The following is a 21465-nucleotide window of genomic DNA, read 5'->3' on the forward strand; positions in this document are numbered from 1 at the left end:
TGATTACTGTTAGGTATAGTTATCCGCATGTATTATACATATCAAATTTCTATGTATAAAGATAATCAGTACCCAAAAAATGAAATGTATTTTACTCATTTAAATCTGAATCCCTTCTACAACTTTGTGATACATAGTTGTTTGAAAAAATAGCAGTATCGTGTGTATAGAAAGAGATCAAGCGAACTTTGTTGGGCTTACCTGTGTCATTATTTAATAATTAAGCTTAGAAATGTATTAGGGGTGATCAATAGAGATCATTAGAAGCATGTCACAAACAAAAAGATAAATTTTATCTGCTCAACAATTCTCTTTCTACACTCAACAAAAATAAAATTGTTTTAAAAATAAAATAAAATAAACTAAATAAATAATTATCCAGCAATAGGTAACTCTAGCCACCCCATCTCTCTAAAACCCCAATCACTCCAATTTCTACCCTCCCTAACCCCTACCGTCACCTCCCCTACCATCCACAATTTGAAAATTAGGAGAACCTTATCCCTCTCCAAGGTTCTAAAAGACGCTAGGTGCTAGTCGGGCGGCAGGTTGGGGCCTAGTGCCTAGGCGGCTAGACAAGGCCTAGACGGTCGCCTAAGCGGACTAGGCGGATTTAAGCAAATATATTATATTACGTGTAAATAAGTGTCAGTTTATACATAATATATATATATATATATGTATATAATTTCATCATAAACTACAAAATAGAATGACATATATATTATGAAGTATTGGAACATAATGAAAACATAGGGAACAAGCATATAATGTGTGTTCATTTTAGGGTTCAACAAGATCTTACAATTGATTGAAAAAAATAAAATGCAAAATAAAAGTTATCTATTTCCTGTCTAAGTGAGTCGTAGCCTAGGTGGGTGCTTAGGCAGGTCTGGCAGGCTAGACGGGTGCCTAGGCGGTCTAGGCGGGTGCCTCAGCAGGTCTAGGCGGGTGCCTCAACAGGTCTAGACGCTATTTCTTAATTTTCAAATGCCTAAGCATTAATCGAGGCGGCTGGCCACCGCTTAGCGCCTAGGCGGCGCTAGGCGGAGATTTTTAGAGCAGTGTACCTCTAACAACCCACCATTAAAAAACCCAAAAGAAATTCATGAAAATATTTTATTTTATTTTTTGGAAAAATTCATGATAATATTAAAATTGTGATTCTACACATTTATCGTACACTAAATGGTAACACAGTTAGATTCGACTGGTCGACAGTTTTCGGCTGAATTCAGATATGTTAGAAGGATTGCATGGGAGAGAGAGTTGTTGTGCCGCAGGGGAAAGGTTGAGACATAGATAATGATGGCTGAGATCTTGGAGTTTTCATTGTGGGTGGTAGGGGAGGTGGCAGTGGTGGAGCCAAAAATTTACAACGATGGGGTCAGAAATTTACCCTCGGTCAGTGACGTCATCATCGGGGTACTGGACACCGGCGTCTGGCCTAAGAGTAAGAGCTTCGATGACACCGGATTTGGACTCATGCCCATGTATTTGCTTCCCCCAGTAAATAGATTTGCACCCACCCAAATTAGCACAGGAAGAAAGCACACTAACATAAGTAGCTTCATTTGACTTCATAAAACAACCCATCACATTCTCATGATTCATCATCATTTGAAAAAACCGAATTCCCTCGCTAAAACACCAATTTCTCTCAAACCCGTTTATTATGCTTGTCCATGAAACCACGTCCCTTTTTGGCATGCTTTCAAATAGCAAAACAGCAGAACCCATATCCCTATTCTTCACAAACTCATCAATCATCGCATTCCACGCAACCACACATGGTTCAAATTCTTCAAACACCTTATGCGTCTTGCACAACTTAGCAAGCTCAACATAGAAGCTCATAAACGAGGTCTGTATAAAAGGGTCGCACAAAGTGTATGAGACCCATCGATGAGTCCAAAGAATCCAAATCCCCGCGCGACAACAACCAAGTGCCAGTCGATTTGACGCCCTAGACCGGGCATGCCAAAAATGTTGGTTTAACGATTTGGAGGCTGCCAGGTGGTAGATTCACTGTGATGGGAAGATTTAGCAGGGGGAGAAGAGATGTTGATGGAGTGATGGCTAACAAATAGAGCAACATCTCATTTTTCTTCTTCTTGTTTGGGGTTGTCGGCATAAGGTTATTGGGGTCAAGGAATCCCATTGCCCCCATCTTGGCTTCGCTACTGGGTTAGGAAGTGTAGAAATTAGGGTGGTTAGGGTTTTGGAAAGATAGGGTGGCTGGAGTTTCTTGCTGCGAAATTTTATTTTTGGTTTTAGTTGGGTGTAAAAAGAGAATAAATGGATTTGAATAAAATTTCCCTATCAAAATAAGTACGTAAAAAAAGCCTTTCACACTGCTTGCATGTGTCTAAACTACTTCACATTTGATCAATATGTTGTTTATTATAAAATAACGTAAAAAAGTCAATTACCACACACGTGAAAATGCATAGCTATTATCTCTATTAATTAATGACGCTCTCTGTCACATCCCGGCTCGGGTGGGACCACTTCTCGGGCCCGCTCCACCACCGTAGCACGATATTGTCCGCTTTGGGCTTACCATTCCCTCACGATTTTGTTTTTGGGAACTCACGAGCAACTTCTCAGTGGGTCACCCATCATGGGATTGCTCTAGCCCCCTTCTCGCTTAACTTCGGAGTTCCTACGAAACCCGAAGCCAGTGAGCTCCCAAAAGGCCTCGTGCTAGGTAGGGATGAGAATATACATTTAAGGATCACACCCCTGGGCGATGTGGGATGTTACAATCCACCCCCCTTAGGGACTTGACGTCCTCGTCGACACACACGCGACCAGGGTTAGGCTCTGATACCAATTTGTCACATCCCGGCCCGGGACAGATCACTTCCCGGGCCCACTCCACCACCGTAGCACGATATTGTCCGCTTTGGGCTTATCATTCCCTCACGGTTTTGTTTTTGGGAACTCACGAGCAACTTCTCAGTGGGTCACCCATCATGGGATTGCTCTAGCCTCATTCTCGCTTAACTTCGGAGTTCCTACGAAACCCGAAGCCAGTGAGCTCCCAAAAGGCCTCGTGCTAGGTAGGGATGGGAATATACATTTAAGGATCACACCCTTGGGCGATGTGGGATGTTACAATCTACCCCCCTTAGGGACCTGACGTCGTCGTCGGCACACACGCGACCAGGGTTAGGCTCTGATACCAATTTGTCACATCCCGGCCCGGGCCGGATCACTTCCCGGGCCCACTCCACCACCGTAGCACGATATTGTCCGCTTTGGGCTTACCATTCCCTCACGGTTTTGTTTTTGGGAACTCACGAGCAACTTTCCAGTGGGTCACCCATCATGAGATTGCTCTAGCCTCCTTCTCGCTTAACTTCGGAGTTCCTACGAAACACGAAGCCAGTGAGCTCCCAAAAGGCCTCGTGCTAGGTAGGGATGGGAATATACATTTAAGGATCACACCCCTGGGTGATGTGGAATGTTACACTCTCTTTGTGAACCAAAAAGAGGGTGAAAAAACTACTTAGTCTTCTATTACACAAAAAAAATGATGGGCAATAATGTAATTTCACAGGTCCAAATTTTACTGTTTTTTATTGAAGCCTCACCTAGATGTGATGTTAAAATACCTCCAATATTAAAATATAAAAAAAATAAAAAACCTCCCACTCCCCCCACTCCCCCCACGTTCTCTCTTTCTCTCCCTTTATCTCCTTCTCATTTTCTAAAAAAAATATATTCATATACATAAAGTGTGTAGGCAAATACTAGTATATATAAAAGAAACATCAGAAGATGATGGATATGTTCTTAGGGAAATGAAACAAACACATTATTCTTTTTCTTTTGCACACTTTTCCTATTCTCTCCCGACCCTCTTTTGTTTAAAAAAAAAAAAAAATCCAAAAATAAGGAGAGGTGTGTGGAGAAAGAAATAAAGGTGCAAAATTAAACAAAGATTAAACCCTAAGTAATCGGGGTCATGGTCAAATTTTAATAATTTCGCGTACGTACGAATTGGAGGAAGCATTAGAACTAAACAAAGATTAAGGATTCCATTTGTAACTGAAAATGAAGATCAAGGGTTATCAAGGGTTCCACTTGCATATGCACATTGCATTTCTGACAGTTGACACATGGCGTTGGGTGCATTTCGCACTTCGTAAAGATTCCTAGACAAAATAATATCCCCATTAGCCTTCAATTGTGGGGATGGGAATTGGGAAACAAAAGATTCCTTAATTATATTTTAACTGTCTTGTGTATACATGAGATTAGGAAATTACTATTTTTGTGGCTTTCATTCTGTAACTTCTTTCAAGGATCTGAATTATTTATATTTTAATTCATCATTCATAGATCATTTTTGCAAATAATTAGATAATTCAAAACTATTAAGATATTTAATTGCAATGAAGGAAATTAATGAATATGGCTACACAAAGAAATACTAAACTTAACCTAATGATTGTATGACTTTGGATCTGAGTTATTTTTTTAGAGAAAATATCTGAAAAAGGACATAAAAGATGAGCGGTTGAATTATTAAAATACATTACAAGATGATCCTCACATAATATGTATCAAAATATGTGTAAAAAGTTTGTGTCTCCGGATCTTATCTCGTATATAAGTTTTAAGTGTTCAGAGTTGACTTGAATGATATTTGAAGGTGGGGTGGGTAGTGATAGGTTATGCTATACGTCCTCTCACATGTTACAAGTCACAACACATCAATAATGGTTATTGTTTTTCCATGTTCAATAATGGTTATCTTTAGGACTGAAGTTATCGACATCTCACATTTTTTAGGAAAATGATCTCCACGCTTTTTTTTTTTTTTTTTTTTCTCTTCAACGCATTTTTATTTTAAAATGTCCAATTCTTTGATTCTTCTTTGATTTTGCGTTTATAATAACCTTATTAATTCCTTATTATTTTCTTGTTTAATTTTATACGAGTGTTAATATGATTGACACAATAGAGTAGACACAGACTTAATCACCACAAAGAAGACTATTATTGACGTAATAGAGTAGAAAAATAAAAAGAGGAAGCAGAGGGGAGGAGGAAAAGCAGAAGTGCTTCTCTGTTCTCCTCTTCCTACGACGACTTTTCTCTGGAGGCTAGTTAAAAAATATAATGATTTACCCAAAAAAAAAAAAAGTTAGGACAGGCTTGAATTTTTTTTCTAGATTTCATATTTGATAATTGATATATTTTTTAGCAATCCGACTTTTTACTACTTGAGGAATACAATTTGAACTCCATTGCAAATACTAACCTAGCACTGCAATAATTGATCACTCAAGTAAAAGATCTAGACCGTATTAACTTACCTGAATTGCTGTGAGCTTAATCTTTTTTTGAGGTAGCTAAGAGCTTAGTTTTATATAAGGACAAGATTGAATGAAAATGATCTTTGAAATTTTGGATGGGGACACCTTGAAGTTATGAGTGGTCCAAGAATGATGAGTGATGACCCCCTAAATATGTGGTTAAGCTAATACTAGTATTTAAACGGAAAGAAAAGGAAGTTAGATGGTTCATGGTTGGGAACTTGGGAGGACATTAGTCATTAGCCATTAGAGGGGCTTTAAGGGCGTGGTCTCTCCTTCCCATAAATCTATACACCAATTATTTCCTGCATGCTGTGACTACCTTTAGTTTTTCAACATTCATAGTAATTGCAAAACTAGCTAGATCATTACTTAATATCATTTTTCTTAGGTAATATATTTAGGGAATTGTTATTAGCACGCCAAAAATCTCATTCTACACTCCAAATTTTCCATATTGGGAAAGAAAAATACACTTGTGAGGAGTGTAGAATGAGATTTTTGGAGTACCAATAACACTTCCCTATATTTAATGGATACATAAGTTGGTTAGAGCCGTGTGCTCCGTTCTTTGCATTCAACTTCAAGTTCCCCTGTTCTTACTTTAGATGAAGGGTAGTGCTAGGGAGACTAAATTTGTGGACGAAGTTTGCAACTAAATAATGTATTACCAATAGGAATGAGCATGTTTATCAACACTTAAGTAATAATTCATTCATAAACTTTTATGTCATTTAATTTACAAAACTTTATCTACAAATTTAGTTTCCTAACATTACTTGAATTATCTACCCATCGTTAATGTAATTATCTAGCTATTGTTTGTCAAAAAAGAAAAGAAAAGTAAAAGATTTAACAATACTTCTGTTTTGTTCTTTATTTTTGGTCTTACATCTTTTCTTTTCTGATGAAGTTAACCAAAATAAGTCTGAAAATTACAACTTAATATTCGGGGCAAATGCTGAAGAAAGACAAAAGGAACAATAATCAAGAGTAAATGGGAATGAGACTAATCAGTCCCTGGCCGTTAACCACACGCCGTTGGCACTAATTAACCATACACCTGAAAACAATTTACTTTGAGTTCTTGGTCATATCTTCTGCAGTATTATGTGCATTGCTTCCTTCAGGATGCAGGATGCAACAATTCTAGGATCCATTTTGTTTTTTGTTTTTTGTTTTTTTGTGTGGAAGAGCTTAATTATTTTGTTTATTTGTACAAGTGATATCGGGCGAAAAAATAATTAAACATAAGAGTATAATTATTTCTTACTACTGAAATACAAGTCATTTGCATATTGATACACAACTTATTCTTCCATCCCTAATTCTCTAGGTAGGTGATTCTCACAGGTAACACGTTAATTAGGAGATGATGAATTTGGATTTTATATATATACTTTAAACAATTTTTCTTTTTCTACAATTATGGGTTATGAAATCGAACTCGAACTTCTTTTACCAAGTGAAAATTGAGAGCAAGGATTTGAGTTTTAAGATTTAAGAATAACAACAACAACAAAATTTTTTTTCACTATGTATGGTCGTTTGTATGAATTATGGAATGCCACTACGCTTGGTTTTGTGCTATGTTTTCCGTTGGCTCCAAGTACTCCATGTCTCTTCTTAGAGTCATTTTCCAAGTCTTCATAGGTCTCCCTCTACCCTTATGCCCTGAACCTCTGTCTCATCCTCACATCTTCTAATCGAAGGATCTGTAGGTCTTCTATTCACATGTCTAAACTGCCTTAACCGATTTTCTCTCATCTTATCTTCAATTGGGGCTACGCCTATTTTACCTCAGAGATTCTTGTTCCTAATCGTGTCCTTTCTTGTGTGCGCATACATCCACCGAAGCATTCTCATCTCCGCTACACTCATTTTGTGCTCGTGTTGATGTATGACCGCCCAACATTCCGTGCCACAAAGTAGTGTTGGCCTTATTGTTGTCCTAGAAAATTTCCCCTTGGGTTTTAGTGGCATACAACAGTCGCACAACACACCTGAAGTACTCTTCCACTTCATCCATCCAGTTTGTATTCTATGGTTAAGATCTCCATCTAATTCTCCGTTTTCTTGCAAGATAGATCAAAGATAGTGAAAACATTCACTCTTAGGTCTGATCTCCAATGCTCACTCCTAATTCATTTGAACCCCTGCTTCACTGAACTTGCACTTCATATACTCTGTTTTTGACCTATTTAGGCTCCAATGCTTCCCACCAAAGATTAAGCTTCGCATTTACCCCCTCTTAAGTTTCATCTATCAACACTATATTATCTGTGAAAAGCATGCACCAAAGGATGTCATCTCGGATATGTCCCATGAGCTCATGCATTACCAATGTAAAAATGTACAAGTTTAAAGCTGAGCTTTGGTGTAACCCTAAGGTTTTGGGAAGCTTTTGGTTTGTCCTTTATGTGTTTTTACTGTGGCCCTTACTCCATCATACATATCCTTTATTGCTTGGGAAAAAAAAAATTCATACATACCATTATTTGTAAACCAAATACAAGAATATGAGTTTTGCATTAGTGAAAATAAACTCCTTGTACATGATCATTAAACACGAAAATTTTACGATGCTTCAAGTATTCTGTATTTTTGAAAATTTAACTGTTATCTCTTGGTTAATGTATATTTAATTAATTAACTATGAATCTCTATGAATCTAAACGTTAAAAGCCTCAAAATAATTCGTCGCCAATTCACACATTTTTTTTTTACTTATGGTTGAAATCATTCATTTTATAAAACACTCTTTAAAGATAATCATTCTCAACATGATTCGAATACCTTTATTAATTTTTTTTTTTAACAAATGATAGTATCTATACCAAGGGGGTGGGGGAATGAGCTAAGGTTTGCACTGGGTAGCCATAAGAATGTGGTTCAAATTTGTCTTTGACGAGAATCGAACTTAAAACCTCTGACTTACAAGTGAAAATGAATACTATTAGACCGTAATACCAAATTACAATTATAAATTATACCCCATTATAAGCAGAAAGTTCAATAAATAGGTGATAAACTGTATTTGTATAGGAATTCTTCCACAATAATGTGGAGCCAAATATATCTGGATCTAGAAGTATAATCGCTGTTCAAAAACAACAAAGAGTCGTTAGTGTTTGCTTGATCTTTTAGTTATTGATAAATGTGAATCTCGCATGCTTTGAGGATTAAGAATCATCCAGGCACGTGTCGGGAAACATCAGAAAGCAAATGAGGAGGAGGGGTAGGATTTTGTGCCGGTGTGACAATATTGCCCTCGGGAAGGGAAACAGTGAATGGTGGACGTGGGCGGTTGGCATGGCAAAGAAGGGAAAAGCACCAGAGGTAGGGAGCTTGTCTCCCTCGATGGCGCAGTCCCTTTCAGCCACTCACCCCAATTTCCAAGTAGACATCCGTCCAGAGTAGCTGACCCTACTATCATTGCAATCTGAAGGCAGGGATACGGCAGGTTTCATACTCAAACCCTTACCGATATCAATCAATGGCTATAAACCCATCACAAGTTCAGTGATCCAACTAGTGGAAATCAACTTCAGTAAAAATGCTTCACTGGGATAGCTCTGAGGTGAAACCAGGGTGAAATTAATTAACACCTATTTACAAGAATATTATGTTTTTGTGAGCGTGACTAACCAGTTATATGTGATCATAAACTGCCTTATCGTAGTTTTTTATTAAGAAGTGCTAACGTTTAAACACATATTACCCTACTTAATTTCAACGGATGCATTGTCAAACCATAGTGCTATGGGGTCAGGATTTTCTTGGTGGGATTCAGCTCCCAATTTAATATCGTGATTGGTTGGCTATATGCTCATTTACCGTTTTTTATAGTCATTTCAGGTCTTTCTTGTATTCTTTTAGCTACTAAGCTAGGTCTGGTTTCATGTCTTCCTTGCTTTCGGCTTTTGTGTTTTGGTGTTTGCTATCTCATTTTATTTCCTGCTCCTCTTCTTTCATCACCCTTACTATTGTCGTTTCTTAAAAAGAAAAAAGAGAGAGACTTATACAGTGACATTAATCTCTTCACAATCCACTAGAATGTTTTTCTACATAGCTGATAATTATCATAGGTGCTACCAATTCATATCATGCATTTAGACTTTTTTCTCTTTTTTATGCAAGTAGGAGAATGAGAATTAAGCTTAAAACCTCGTTGTTAAAGATAAATATGTTTAATTATTTGAGTTATAAATTCTTATGATCAATGAATCCAAATTAAGTTCATAATATAAAAAATCAACAACAAAATGATGATATTATGTAACGGTGTAATTGACGCAGTCATAAAACTCTCGCCCCACCCATGTGTTGTAAAGACTAAAGAACACTACACGTTACCCTCAAACAATCTCAGCCAACCAGTTGTATATCTCAACACACCACACACATAGAGAATACTAATCAGGGGTCGTCTCAGTCTCTTGGTTAATCTTTAGGTTTAGTCTCAGACTTCGTTTTTCTTTTTCCCGAAAAAGCTTTATTTGTCTTCCCAAAAAACCAATCAACACATATCCCTGTCTCTTCTCTCCTCCCACCTCAAAGCTTCAAAAGAGTACTCTCTCTGTCTCTCTCTCAAACATCAAGTCATGAGGACTTTCCTTATTTGGCCGTTCCGGGGTTCGCCTCCCGCACTGTGGATTCACTCAGGCCCCTTCTCTGGCTACGTGTTACCGACAACTGTACGTCCCGTTCTGCATGATAGAGAGAGAGAAAAAGAGAAAGGCAAGGAGGAGATAAGATCATAAATATGAGAGTCAATGAAGAGAGAAACACAGAGACACACAGAGAGAGAAAGAAAGGGTAGCAGATAGCAGCAGTAGTAGTAGCAGTACAGCTTCTTTTCGTATTGGGGTTTGTGGTGGTTGTTTTCATTTTTTCTTCTCTTTTATTTACTTTTTGTCATTGAACAAAACCCTAAATTTCCTTCACACCAAAAGATTATATTCGTTGATTATTCCGGCATTTTGGTATCTTTCCTTATTTGGGCTTTTCTTCTCTCCTTCTGGGTTCTCAGATCTGACTCATTTGTACCGATCTTTTTATTTATCTCTCTCTTTCAAGTTCTACTTTCTTCCAATCTTTTTTTTCTTATTAATTATCAAAAATTCAGTATTGGGTAGTTATATATTCTTGTGTTTAGAAATTTAATCTGGTTGGGACTTAGGGTAGAAATTGACAGAAGAGAGTGAGCACACAGAGGCACTTGCCATAAAGCGTATGCCATTGCTTTTGCGTGCTCATGTCTCTTTCTGTCAGCTTCCCCATTTCCACTGCCGGATTAATATTAATTTTTTCATTTCTTCCTTCACACCCCCTCCCTTGTTCTCGTCTCTCTCTTTAATTTGTTTCACCAATTCTCTTCTCTCTCTCAAAATGTTTTATTTATGGTGCTTAATTAACTGCTCAAGGGGCTTCAAACTTCAAAGAAACTGAACCCCTAAGCCTGGCCTAGCTAAGAGAGCATGCTCCTGTTACTCCTTTGAAATCGGTAAGTGATTATATGCATATTGTATCAATTGCTTTTATGTTATCTAAGCAGCTGAAACTATTACCTTGAGAGCGTTACTTTTGATATTGTTTTATATATGAGAAGGTACATATACCTGTTTACTGTGCGAAATTAGCGGCAAAAACCAGGTTATCAAGCATATAGCATATCATGGGACCATTATTCTCGCTCTATCTCTATAGTATGGTCCTCCCTTTCCTTCCCTCCCTTCCTCACTCATCATCTTGAAACCCTGATCTAGTCCGAGAATTGGTAATTTTGATCCTTTTTTAATTCTTACGCATGCGATGCTAACTTGAAAACTGGTTCTTTTTGGACCTTTCTTGTATTTTGTTTAATAAATGGGTTTCTGCAGAACCCTATTTAGTAGCCTGAATATGGTTGCTTTGCTTCGTGTTCGTACTACTGGTTACAAATGTTTTTCCTAATAACTAGTTTTTGGTCTAGATTTTGCTTTTAAAATTCTATTGTGAATGCACATATTTCTTATAATTCTTTTGTGATTTAATGTGATGATCTAAGATAAAATGAGTATGGTTTTGTTATCTGTTTATCTCTAGTTTTAATTATGCAGGTTAGCCTTATGGATTGATATAACAGTCCATTGTCAAGTTGTAAGTTTTTTCTTCTTTTTTTTTTCTTTTGGGCATGTGTATACAGCTATCTTTCAAGTTTCATCAGATGACAGCTTGTTAAACAGGTTTGAATTTGCTTTCCCAATGATCAAAATCAATTTGGTGGTTCATTTCTTGCACCAAATTTATGTATATATCTCTATATGTGTGATCTATGACATATATTTATTTGGATTTTATTTTCAGAGTTGTTTCTCTAATTAGAGGCTGCTGGTAAGTATTTCTAACCCAAATACCCGATGGCCTTATTAATCTGTATGCATACCACAGTAACATGAATAATTTCGATCTGTGTTTATATCTCGCAGTAAAATTTGTTCCATATCTATGTCCACAAACTGGAAGAGGCTGTTCCCAAACAATAATGACTGGGATACACTGGTAAGTTATTTTGAGCATGGATTAATCTCATTTTAATTTTAGAATTACATGTCATGTATTCCTTATTGCATGAAGTTCACTTTGAGTTTGAAGTTGCTACAGAATTTAAGCCTGTTTTAGTGGCTTAACTATGAATGATGCCCAAAATTGTATTAGTTCTTGTATTTAGTGACTAGATAATTGTACCGGTGACACGAATATAAAATGGTAACCGGTACTTAGTTAATTTTATGTTAATGTTTGTTGTATATTTGTCATGACGTTTGTTTAGCAAATTGTTTTGTGATTACTTTTTCATGTATTTATAGAATGTAGACTTTGTGGTCATTCTTTTTTATTTTTCTGTCAACGTTCCAGTAAGTTGATATATATTGCATTTGGTTTGCCAAGTATCTAGTATGTTGACTTTGTGTGGCCATATGAACAAAATATTATTTGACAGAATTTCCACAGTTATTACCAAACACCAGCCACATCCCGTTCTTCAGTCCACTTCGTCAATGTTATGAAGGCCTGAGTCAACAGATTGATTCCAGCAAATACGCATGGAAATTATATGTCAAAATGGTGTGGATATAACTAACTTGCATGTGCATGCGAGATGCTGCATTTTAGGCTTTTGATGGAATTTATAAGATTCTCATGTTAGGAGAATGTACGTATAGATCTGCATATTGTTTTTTTTATTACGTTTTGTGGTCCAGATTCACTAAACCGAGCAACATAAGCATTTTTTTGACATTTCTGGCTGGAATAATACCCTTTTGAAGGTAAGAGGGTTTTTACAATGTATACTTAGGTTGTCAATTACAAATTGTTGATCAGTAAAATTCAGAAACTTACCGAGTATGGATATTTCCAATTTTAGGAAGCGGAGGAGATCAGATAATCTCTTCATGGGAAATGATTTATGTACTCCCATCTTCTCTGATTTTTTCAAACGGCTAGGAACAAAGAGAGGAGTGGAGGGGAGAGAATTATAAGGGAGTGTGGAAATCATTTCCCTCTTTTTATCTTGTGATTGGTATGCCAGTTAAAGATGGCTTCAGCCTTATATTTCCAAAGTACAAACAAAATAGAAAAAGTTGTTTGGCTTCGCTTCATATTGGGCTGGTTTGTTGTGTTCTTTGTGCACTAATTGTCTTACTACACCAATCACATGATACTATCATCAAGGTCCAAGCTTGGGGGTTGGAACTTTGTAGTACTGCATGCGCTGGGATTTACAACCTCCATGTACATTGTCTGTGGTGACCACTTCATCTTCTGGGTATGGACTATTCTGTTGAAGCGTTCCATCAGCACTTACTGATCGTGAAAAGCGGCAGTGAAAGCTTGGGGGTCGTTTTTCAGCAACCTCACCAAGTAAACAAAACGGAAAGCTCCACATACCTAGAAAAGATTAAGAGATTGTGTTCATTTCTGACCTATTTTGTTCTATTTGGTTGTTTGTTGTGTGGGTATGAGGTGTTGATGATTATCTATATCCTTTTAAAATTCATTAATTATTGTTAGAAACATTAAAGTATTTCGTGACTAGTGCTTCACTCTTCATAGGGAGCAATTCAACCAGTGCAAATTGGTGGATTTGGAATGAGTAATATATCTGTTAAATAATTGATTTGCACACTATTGAAAATATAGTATGGATATCTCTAATTTGACTACTCAGTTGATGATATTTTGATTGATTTTTCTTGTGCTGAGGTCATTGTTTCATTTAGGTGAACTATATGAAAGAATGTGTACTTCATTTTGTCCTTGAAATAAGTCTAAGTTGGTCGTTATCATATTCATTTTATACAAAAGTATATAACTTCTATATATGATTTTTCCGGAAGTGCATATTGTGCTAATGTTACTAAATGATTGTGGTTAAAGGATTTTAAAATTATAGCTTGATAAAATTTTAAACCCTTGATAAAAATTTAAACCTAGTCCTTATTGTATGTCAATGCTAAAATCTTTTTTTTTATAATTCCTTACTCGGGAGTTGATGAATTATTGATTGATTGATTAATTGGTACAATGGAGACAATCTTAAATATTGTTCATATTTTTTTAAGTCACAATGGTCAAGATTTGAACCCATCTATCTTCTATCTCGCTGGCTCATAATCCATTGTTCCATAGTCACACTAAACACGTGGAGATTGATGTGCATTTTGTTCATGAAAGAGTTCGGTGTCAAGATCTTCAAGCTCATCATAATTCTTGCTCTGAACAACTTGCATACATCATGACAAAAATACTGCATTCTCCTCGGTACTTATATCTTCGAAACAGTCTCATGATAGAGAGTCCTAGTATGAGATTGAGGGAGGGCATTAGATAGCCTTATGCCATATCAGTATAATATATACTGATGTGGTGTCTGTTTAACTATAGCTGTGTTAGTTTAGACTGTTAAAGTGTAAATACTAAAGGCTTAATTATGTCATTCAGGAAAGTGTACACACACACACACACACACATATAGTCTGCCTTCAGTTGTAAATACTGATTTAGTTTTAATGAGAAGAAGCTTTGTTATAAGCCCAAGAATTTCTTTGCTTATTTCTGAATCAATTGGCGAATCTCAGTCCAGATGATATGAATTCGTTTCAAGATCATAAACGTCAATCAGTAAGTTTGGTTGTTTTCTTAGGTCAACTATACATCCGGGGAGTTGGCGTGAAATATGCTTATAGCTATATATATGGAAGGGAAGCTTTGGAATCACTTATGAGATTAAGGCCTGCTTCTGGTATATATATAGTCGTATATAATTCCCCCTGGTAGCTAAGACTGTTTCTTTGATGATTGCTTGTTATTTTGTGTCGGGGTTTTTGCTGAGGTTTTGATCAGGAGCTGATATATACACATATATAATCCAAATTGTTGTGAAAATATTGCAGGATACTATTGATTCATCACCACAATATATAATATATCACATCTGGCAGTTGGACATTGCTTTTTGAGTTCATCATCCGCACATGGCGCTTCAGAGCTTAAGCTATTCTCCTCCACAATGAATGGTGGGATATTTCCGCGATAATGGAATCCCCCTTTTTTTTATTCGAGCGGGGGATCTGTATTTGCCACTTTCCGTAGGTTTTGAGAGCGTGGAGTTCGACCAGAAATGCTTTCCCAGATTTTTGGAACCCACCTTCTTCATATGTCGCTCATCCTCTCTGCAATATTCATTATTATTTATTGATAAATGCCTTTTTTACAAGATTTAATGGAAAAGTACTGTATCATATGTTCTTTTATATTTCTGAAGAAATAAATTATGGAGATGGTCTTTCAAATTATTAGAAGCAAGGAAAAGTATAGTACGTAGAAATTTGCCTTTGCTGAGTATATGGCTACTACTTATTTTCTCCTCTTCGAAAACGGTTCTCTTCACTTCTTCCTTCGTCCGAATATCAGTATTCAAACTGCCGGAGAATTAAGATTAATTCAGGAACTCCGTTTGAGATTGTTTCGCTCCGACCAGCTGGTTTACGTATGCTATTCAATGGACGTTATTGATTATATTGGGGTGGGAAAATATCAAAATTTCTGTCCTTTCTCCAAAATTATGAGCTTAATTATGTGTTATGTCCTTCTGCATGTACTGATCAATTGATCGGCTTTATGCACAAGTACTGCATCTATCGCTGTTGTTGGGTTTTATTTTTGGTCAGAAAAAGTGACATTTCATGGTCCCAAAAGAACTGTTCCTTGAGTGCATATTTTACTATGCCCAAGTACCGTCCTTTTACTGTTATTCACAGTTAGAAATTCGAGTTCAAGTTTTACCCTGGGAAGGTATTAGTATTAGATCAATTATTCATCTACTTCTCACGGAGAATTAAAGTATTTTACTAAAAATTATATGTAAAACGTTTGCATGTGGTCTAATATTTCAGTGAACAAACATTGAGTTTTCCACACATATGTGTAACCCATGATTGAAACTCCCCCTCCTCGAAATTATAGCAATAGTTTCAAACTCTCCTCCTCCTCTCTCAATTGGCAGTAATCTTTCACCCATTAGCAAGTCAATTGGGGTTTCTTCTTTACACTATTGAGTTTGAAGTATTTTACTTTACAATTTAATATTATTAAGGACGTACATGTGAAAAGTTTGATGAGTGTCAAAATAGCTACATGTGAAAAGTTCAACGAACGTCAAAAATTAGCTACATATAGTACAATTATCAACACAATGGCTATAGCTTTAGGCCTTGTTTGGTGGGTTGAATGGGATAGGTTGTGATTAATTAAAATTGAGTTGAGTCTAATTCATTGTTTGCTGTGTCAAAATGTGAGATGGACTGGACATGATGGATTATGAATTCGAAATAGAGTGAGTTATCCAACTTATCCTTATAAATGGGTTACAAGTTTCTGCCAATTCAATCATATCCATAAGGCTCAATGTCATCCAACCCACCAAACTTTAATGTGATGGATTAGTGCTAGTCGTTCACGTTAATACAACAATATATTAAAAATAACGTATGATAACAATTGATATGGTGTGGTCAGGATGGCCGAGTGTTCTAAGGCGCCAGACTCAAGTTCTGGTCCTCTAAGAGTAAGCCCAGCGTGGGCGAATGCTCGGGGGATAGGGGACAGAACAAGGGCCCGAGGCCCGGTGGATCAGCTCCAGCGTGGGCAAGCCCGAGTGAAGGTGGAGGCCCGAGCTCCGGGCCCGTGGGGAATTGCCAGCCCGAGAGCCTGAGGCCATGTGACGTCAGCCTGGCCTCAGACAATATTTAATTTTTTTTGTGTCAGGCGCGTGCACCCCATTCACGCGTGGGGGCGCGTCGCCGACACAAAATCAGAAGAAAAAAAAAAAACTTTGTCAGTTACCTTTGGGAAGCCACGTGGCTTCCCACGGTCCATTAGATCTCAACGGTTATTTAATTTGGACCATTCGATCTCAACGGTCAATTCAATCATATCCATAAGGCTCAATGTCATCCAACCCACCAAACTTTAATGTGATGGATTAGTGCTAGTCGTTCACGTTAATACAACAATATATTAAAAATAACGTATGATAACAATTGATATGGTGTGGTCAGGATGGCCGAGTGTTCTAAGGCGCCAGACTCAAGTTCTGGTCCTCTAAGAGTAAGCCCAGCGTGGGCACATGCTCGGGGGATAGGGGACAGAACAAGGGCCCGAGGCCCGGTGGATCAGCTTCAGCGTGGGCAAGCCCGAGTGAAGGTGGAGGCCCGAGCTCCGGGCCCGTGGGGAATTGCCAGCCCGAGAGCCTGAGGCCATGTGACGTCAGCCTGGCCTCAGACAATATTTAATTTTTTTTGTGTCAGGCGCATGCACCCCACTCACGCGTGGGGGCGCGTCGCCGACACAAAATCAGAAGAAAAAAAAAAAACTTTGTCAGTTACCTTTGGGAAGCCACGTGGCTTCCCACGGTTCATTAGATCTCAACGGTTATTTAATTTGGACCATTCGATCTCAACGGTCAATTCAATCATATCCATAAGGCTCAATGTCATCCAACCCACCAAACTTTAATGTGATGGATTAGTGCTAGTCGTTCACGTTAATACAACAATATATTAAAAATAACGTATGATAACAATTGATATGGTGTGGTCAGGATGGCCGAGTGTTCTAAGGCGCCAGACTCAAGTTCTGGTCCTCTAAGAGTAAGCCCAGCGTGGGCAAGCCCGAGTGAAGGTGGAGGCCCGAGCTCCGGGCCCATGGGGAATTGCCAGCCCGAGAGCCTGAGGCCATGTGACGTCAGCCTGGCCTCAGACAATATTTAATTTTTTTTGTGTCAGGCGCGTGCACCCCACTCACGCGTGGGGGCGCGTCGCCGACACAAAATCAGAAGAAAAAAAAAAACTTTGTCAGTTACCTTTGGGAAGCCACGTGGCTTCCCACGGTCCATTAGATCTCAACGGTTATTTAACTTGGACCATTCGATCTCAACGGTCAAAAAAAATAAAAAAGTCTTATTTAATATCCACCGATTCGATCTGAGATCAACGGTGGATATTAATATGCTTTATAAATAAAAAAATAAAAGAAAAAATAGTTTTAAAATTAAGAAAAGTTACCGTTGTGACACGTGGCACAATCTGGAGTGTTGGAATTTAAATTTTTTTTATATCCAACGGCAGTGATTAATTAATTGAATAAAAATTTAAAAAAAATTGTAAAAAATTCAAAAAAATTCAAAAAAAAATCTGAAAAGTCTGAAAAAATCTGAAAAATCTGAAAAAAATGTAAAAAAAATTGTTTTTACTTTTCTATAAATACCTTCTCATTATCATCTACCTTACACAACAATTTCATATTTTCTCAACTACTTTCAATCACATTCATTTCTTTGTCTCAAAGTTTGAATCCATTTTTTTTTTCAACAAAATGACCACTGGTGCAGGTACGAATTGGTCGCTTATTGAAGATGTTGCGTTGTGTACTAGTTGGGTTGAAGTTACTCATAGTTCGCTTGCGGGTAATGAGATGCAGTTGCTAGAAATGTGGAGTCTTATTCATACCAATTATCTTGAGAAAATTGGTGGGAAAAGAACCAAAGAATCGATGTCCAGTCGTTGGAAATTACTTAGCCAATCGTTTAGTACGTAGAGAGACGCCGTGGCACAAACTAGTAGTAATATTCGAAGTGGGGAAAATTACTCGGATCAGGTAACAATATATTATTTATTTGATACCCAATTTTACATTATAATTATTTGTTTGTATTATTTATTTGTTACCTACATAATTTATTATTTATTGTTTGTATTATTTATTTGTTACCTACATAATTTATTATTTATTGTTTGTATTATTTATTTGTTACTTATTTTCATTATAATTATTTATTTGTTACTTATTTTCATTGTGTAGGAACTTCAAGCACAAGCTTGGTACACTGCCAAAACCAAAAGCAAAAATAAATCATTCAACCGGTGGGAATGTTGGAATATTGTCAAAGATTGTCCTAAATTTAGAGTTGTGACAGTCGGTCCAGAAGTGCACATGAACAACACCCCTCTACACTCTACACCCGATCATGTCTCGCATGTTCATGAAGATGATGCAGAAGAAGTGCCCGAAACGCCCCTCCCTGAACAAGCGTCGGGTTCGACCCGTTATCCAATTAGGCCTCAAGGTAAGAAGGCTTCAAAGAGAAAAGGGAGTGCTTCCAAGAATGATTATGCAAAGTTCATGGAAGAACTTACTCGCCAAGGTGAATTGACTTTGGCGAGGGAACTGGCGAAATATGAGGCTAAGGCTAAAGAGGACGCAAAAACTGCAGCTATTGAGAGAGAATTTCAAGCTAATAAGAGAGAAAGATAGCTACTTAGGCAAGAAAGGGAACATGTTAGAGAAGAAAGACAGGCTCAACGAGATCGTGAGATTATGAACACGCCTTTAGAAGGGAAGTCTCCAAATTCCAAATTTTTTTGGAAGTCAGAGAAAGCGAACGTGGTGCGAAAGAGGCGTGTAAGAGAAGCGATAGCAAGCCAAGGTGGTCCTAGCACCACAAGAAAAGATCATCCTAGCACCACAAATTGGTTAAGTGATGATGAATAGAGTACTTTTTGTAATCGGAGCCCATAATTTTTCAATCACTTTGGGGTTGTAATTTATTATTTATTGTTTGTATTATTTATGTTGTTTCCAATTTATTGAATATTTATTCAAATTAATTTGGTAAGTTATTTATACTAAGAGAATATTTATTGAAATGACAAAAACACACCAAATAAAATTACATAAGCATACGAAATAATTAAAAACTCACTAAAAAAATTACATAAACATACCAAATAATAAAACACACCAAATAAAATAACATAAACATACCAAATTCAAAAAAACACACAAAATGAACTTAATTATCTTCAGCTTGTTTCAATGCCCACTGGTGCTCTATCAAGTCAATTTGTCGGGCATTGTGCATGTCTGTCATTTGAAATGCATTATATTGTTGAATGAGCCTTTCATTGTAACGTCTATCCCTTTGTAATGGCTCATGTTGCACGGGCTCATTGGTGGTGTCATGAGCACAATATATACGTGTTCTTGAATTGTTCATCGTGTCTGGCTCATATTCATCAACGGCTTCATAATCGTACTCATCTTCCACAATCATGTTGTGAAGAATGATGCACGTCATCATGATGGATCGAAGCGACTCTACATCAAACAATCTGGCAGCACCCCTGACGATCGCCCAACGAGATTGAAGGATACCGAAACAACGCTCCACATCCTTCCTGCACCCTTCTTGACAGCTTGCAAAGTGTTTTTCCTTTGCACTTCGCGGACGTGGCACTGTTTTGACAAATGTTGACCATCACGGGTAAATGCCGTCAACTAAGTACTATGGCCCGTCGTACATACGTCCGTTGACCTCATACGTGACTTTTGTTGCTTTTCCTTGCAGGACATCGTTGAACACAGGGGATTGGGCAAGGACGTTGATGTCATTTTGAGCTCCCGGGACCCCGAAAAAGGCGTGCCAAATCCATGTATCAAAAGATGCCACCGCCTCCAGAATGATATTTTTTGCTCATTTTCTGTCCCCATAAGCGCCTTGCCATGCACTTGGACAGTTTTTCCACGTCCAGTGCATACAATCAATGCTTCCAATCATCCCAGGAAAACCACGCATCTCGGCCTTCTTCAACAGCCATTCTAAGTCCATGTTTGTAGGTTTGCGGAGGTACTCAGCGGTGTAGATAGATTCGATTGCTCCACAAAACCTCATCAGGGACTCAAGAATGGTTGATTTCTCCATCCTCGTTATCTCATCCACTTGGTCTACAGATGCTCCATATGCAAGCATCCGCAAGGCAGCAGTAATTTTTTGCTCAGGCAGTAGACCCATAGCACCAAAAGCATCTTTCTTTTGCACGAAGTAAGAATCATGGTTGCAAACAGCAATCATGATTTTGTTGAACAAATGTCGTTCCATTCTAAAACGACGTCTAAAGTACGTATCAGGGAATGCACTATTAGGAACAAAATAATCATCCAAGAGTTCCATACCTCGTCGTTGCCTGCTTCTATCAAGGTTTCCAGAACGGCTAGGCCTGCAGATCTGAGCCATAGCTTGGACGACTCGACGGAAATGTGAGGCTCTGCCTATTCTTACTTTGTCATCTCTCCTTTTACGCTCCTTATCCTCTTCCCTCTCATTTCTTGCCCTCTGGTGATTGAACATTGTTTCTGATTCGTTAAACAATTTTTCCTTTTCCTGATCGAGTTCCCACATCATCCTTGAGGAAGAAGAAGACATTGTAAGAAAGAAACAGAAACTATGAATAATGATACAGATTTTTGTGAAGAAGGAAGCAGAAACTATGAATAATGATAGAGATCTTGAGAAAATTGGTGTGAGATTTGTGAGGATGGATGGTGGATTATATGGAGGATTCAGAAAGGATTAGGTTGTACATAATGTCACTTGGCATGCCGTCATTCGTTACAAATCTGATGGAAATCTATCCTCAAAGATTGTGAACAGATTATGACACGTGGCGCGACATGATTGGTTAATAATCTTATCAGAAATCCATCACCAATAATTGTATTTTCAGATAATGACACGTGGCATAACGAGTAC

The 21465-nt window shown here is 37.6% G+C and overlaps 1 protein-coding gene across 1 annotated transcript; it reads right to left on the bottom strand.

Annotated features, from left to right (window-relative positions):
• Window positions 1-1395: 1395 nt before the first annotated feature.
• On the bottom strand, window positions 1396-2170 carry LOC137748563 (putative pentatricopeptide repeat-containing protein At1g10330). The gene is made up of 2 exons (XM_068488735.1): window positions 1982-2170; window positions 1396-1866 (listed from the first exon to the last, which is right to left on the bottom strand). Exons 1-2 carry the CDS (start codon window positions 2168-2170, stop codon window positions 1396-1398), a joined length of 660 nt encoding a protein of 219 aa, XP_068344836.1.
• Window positions 2171-21465: the final 19295 nt, after the last annotated feature.

This window comes from Pyrus communis, chromosome 1, assembly GCF_963583255.1.
Source record: "Pyrus communis chromosome 1, drPyrComm1.1, whole genome shotgun sequence".
NCBI classification, from domain to species: Eukaryota; Viridiplantae; Streptophyta; class Magnoliopsida; order Rosales; family Rosaceae; genus Pyrus; species Pyrus communis.

What these genes read in the sequence shown, in the direction of transcription:
- LOC137748563 (XM_068488735.1), bottom strand. Translation starts at nt 2,170, where the DNA reads ATGGGGGCAATGGGATTCCTTGACCCCAATAACCTTATGCCGACAACC. An exon ending in TCGTTAAACCAACATTTTTG is followed by an intron (nt 1,867 to 1,981) that starts GCATGCCCGGTC and finishes CCTTTTATACAG; the next exon opens with ACCTCGTTTATGAGCTTCTA.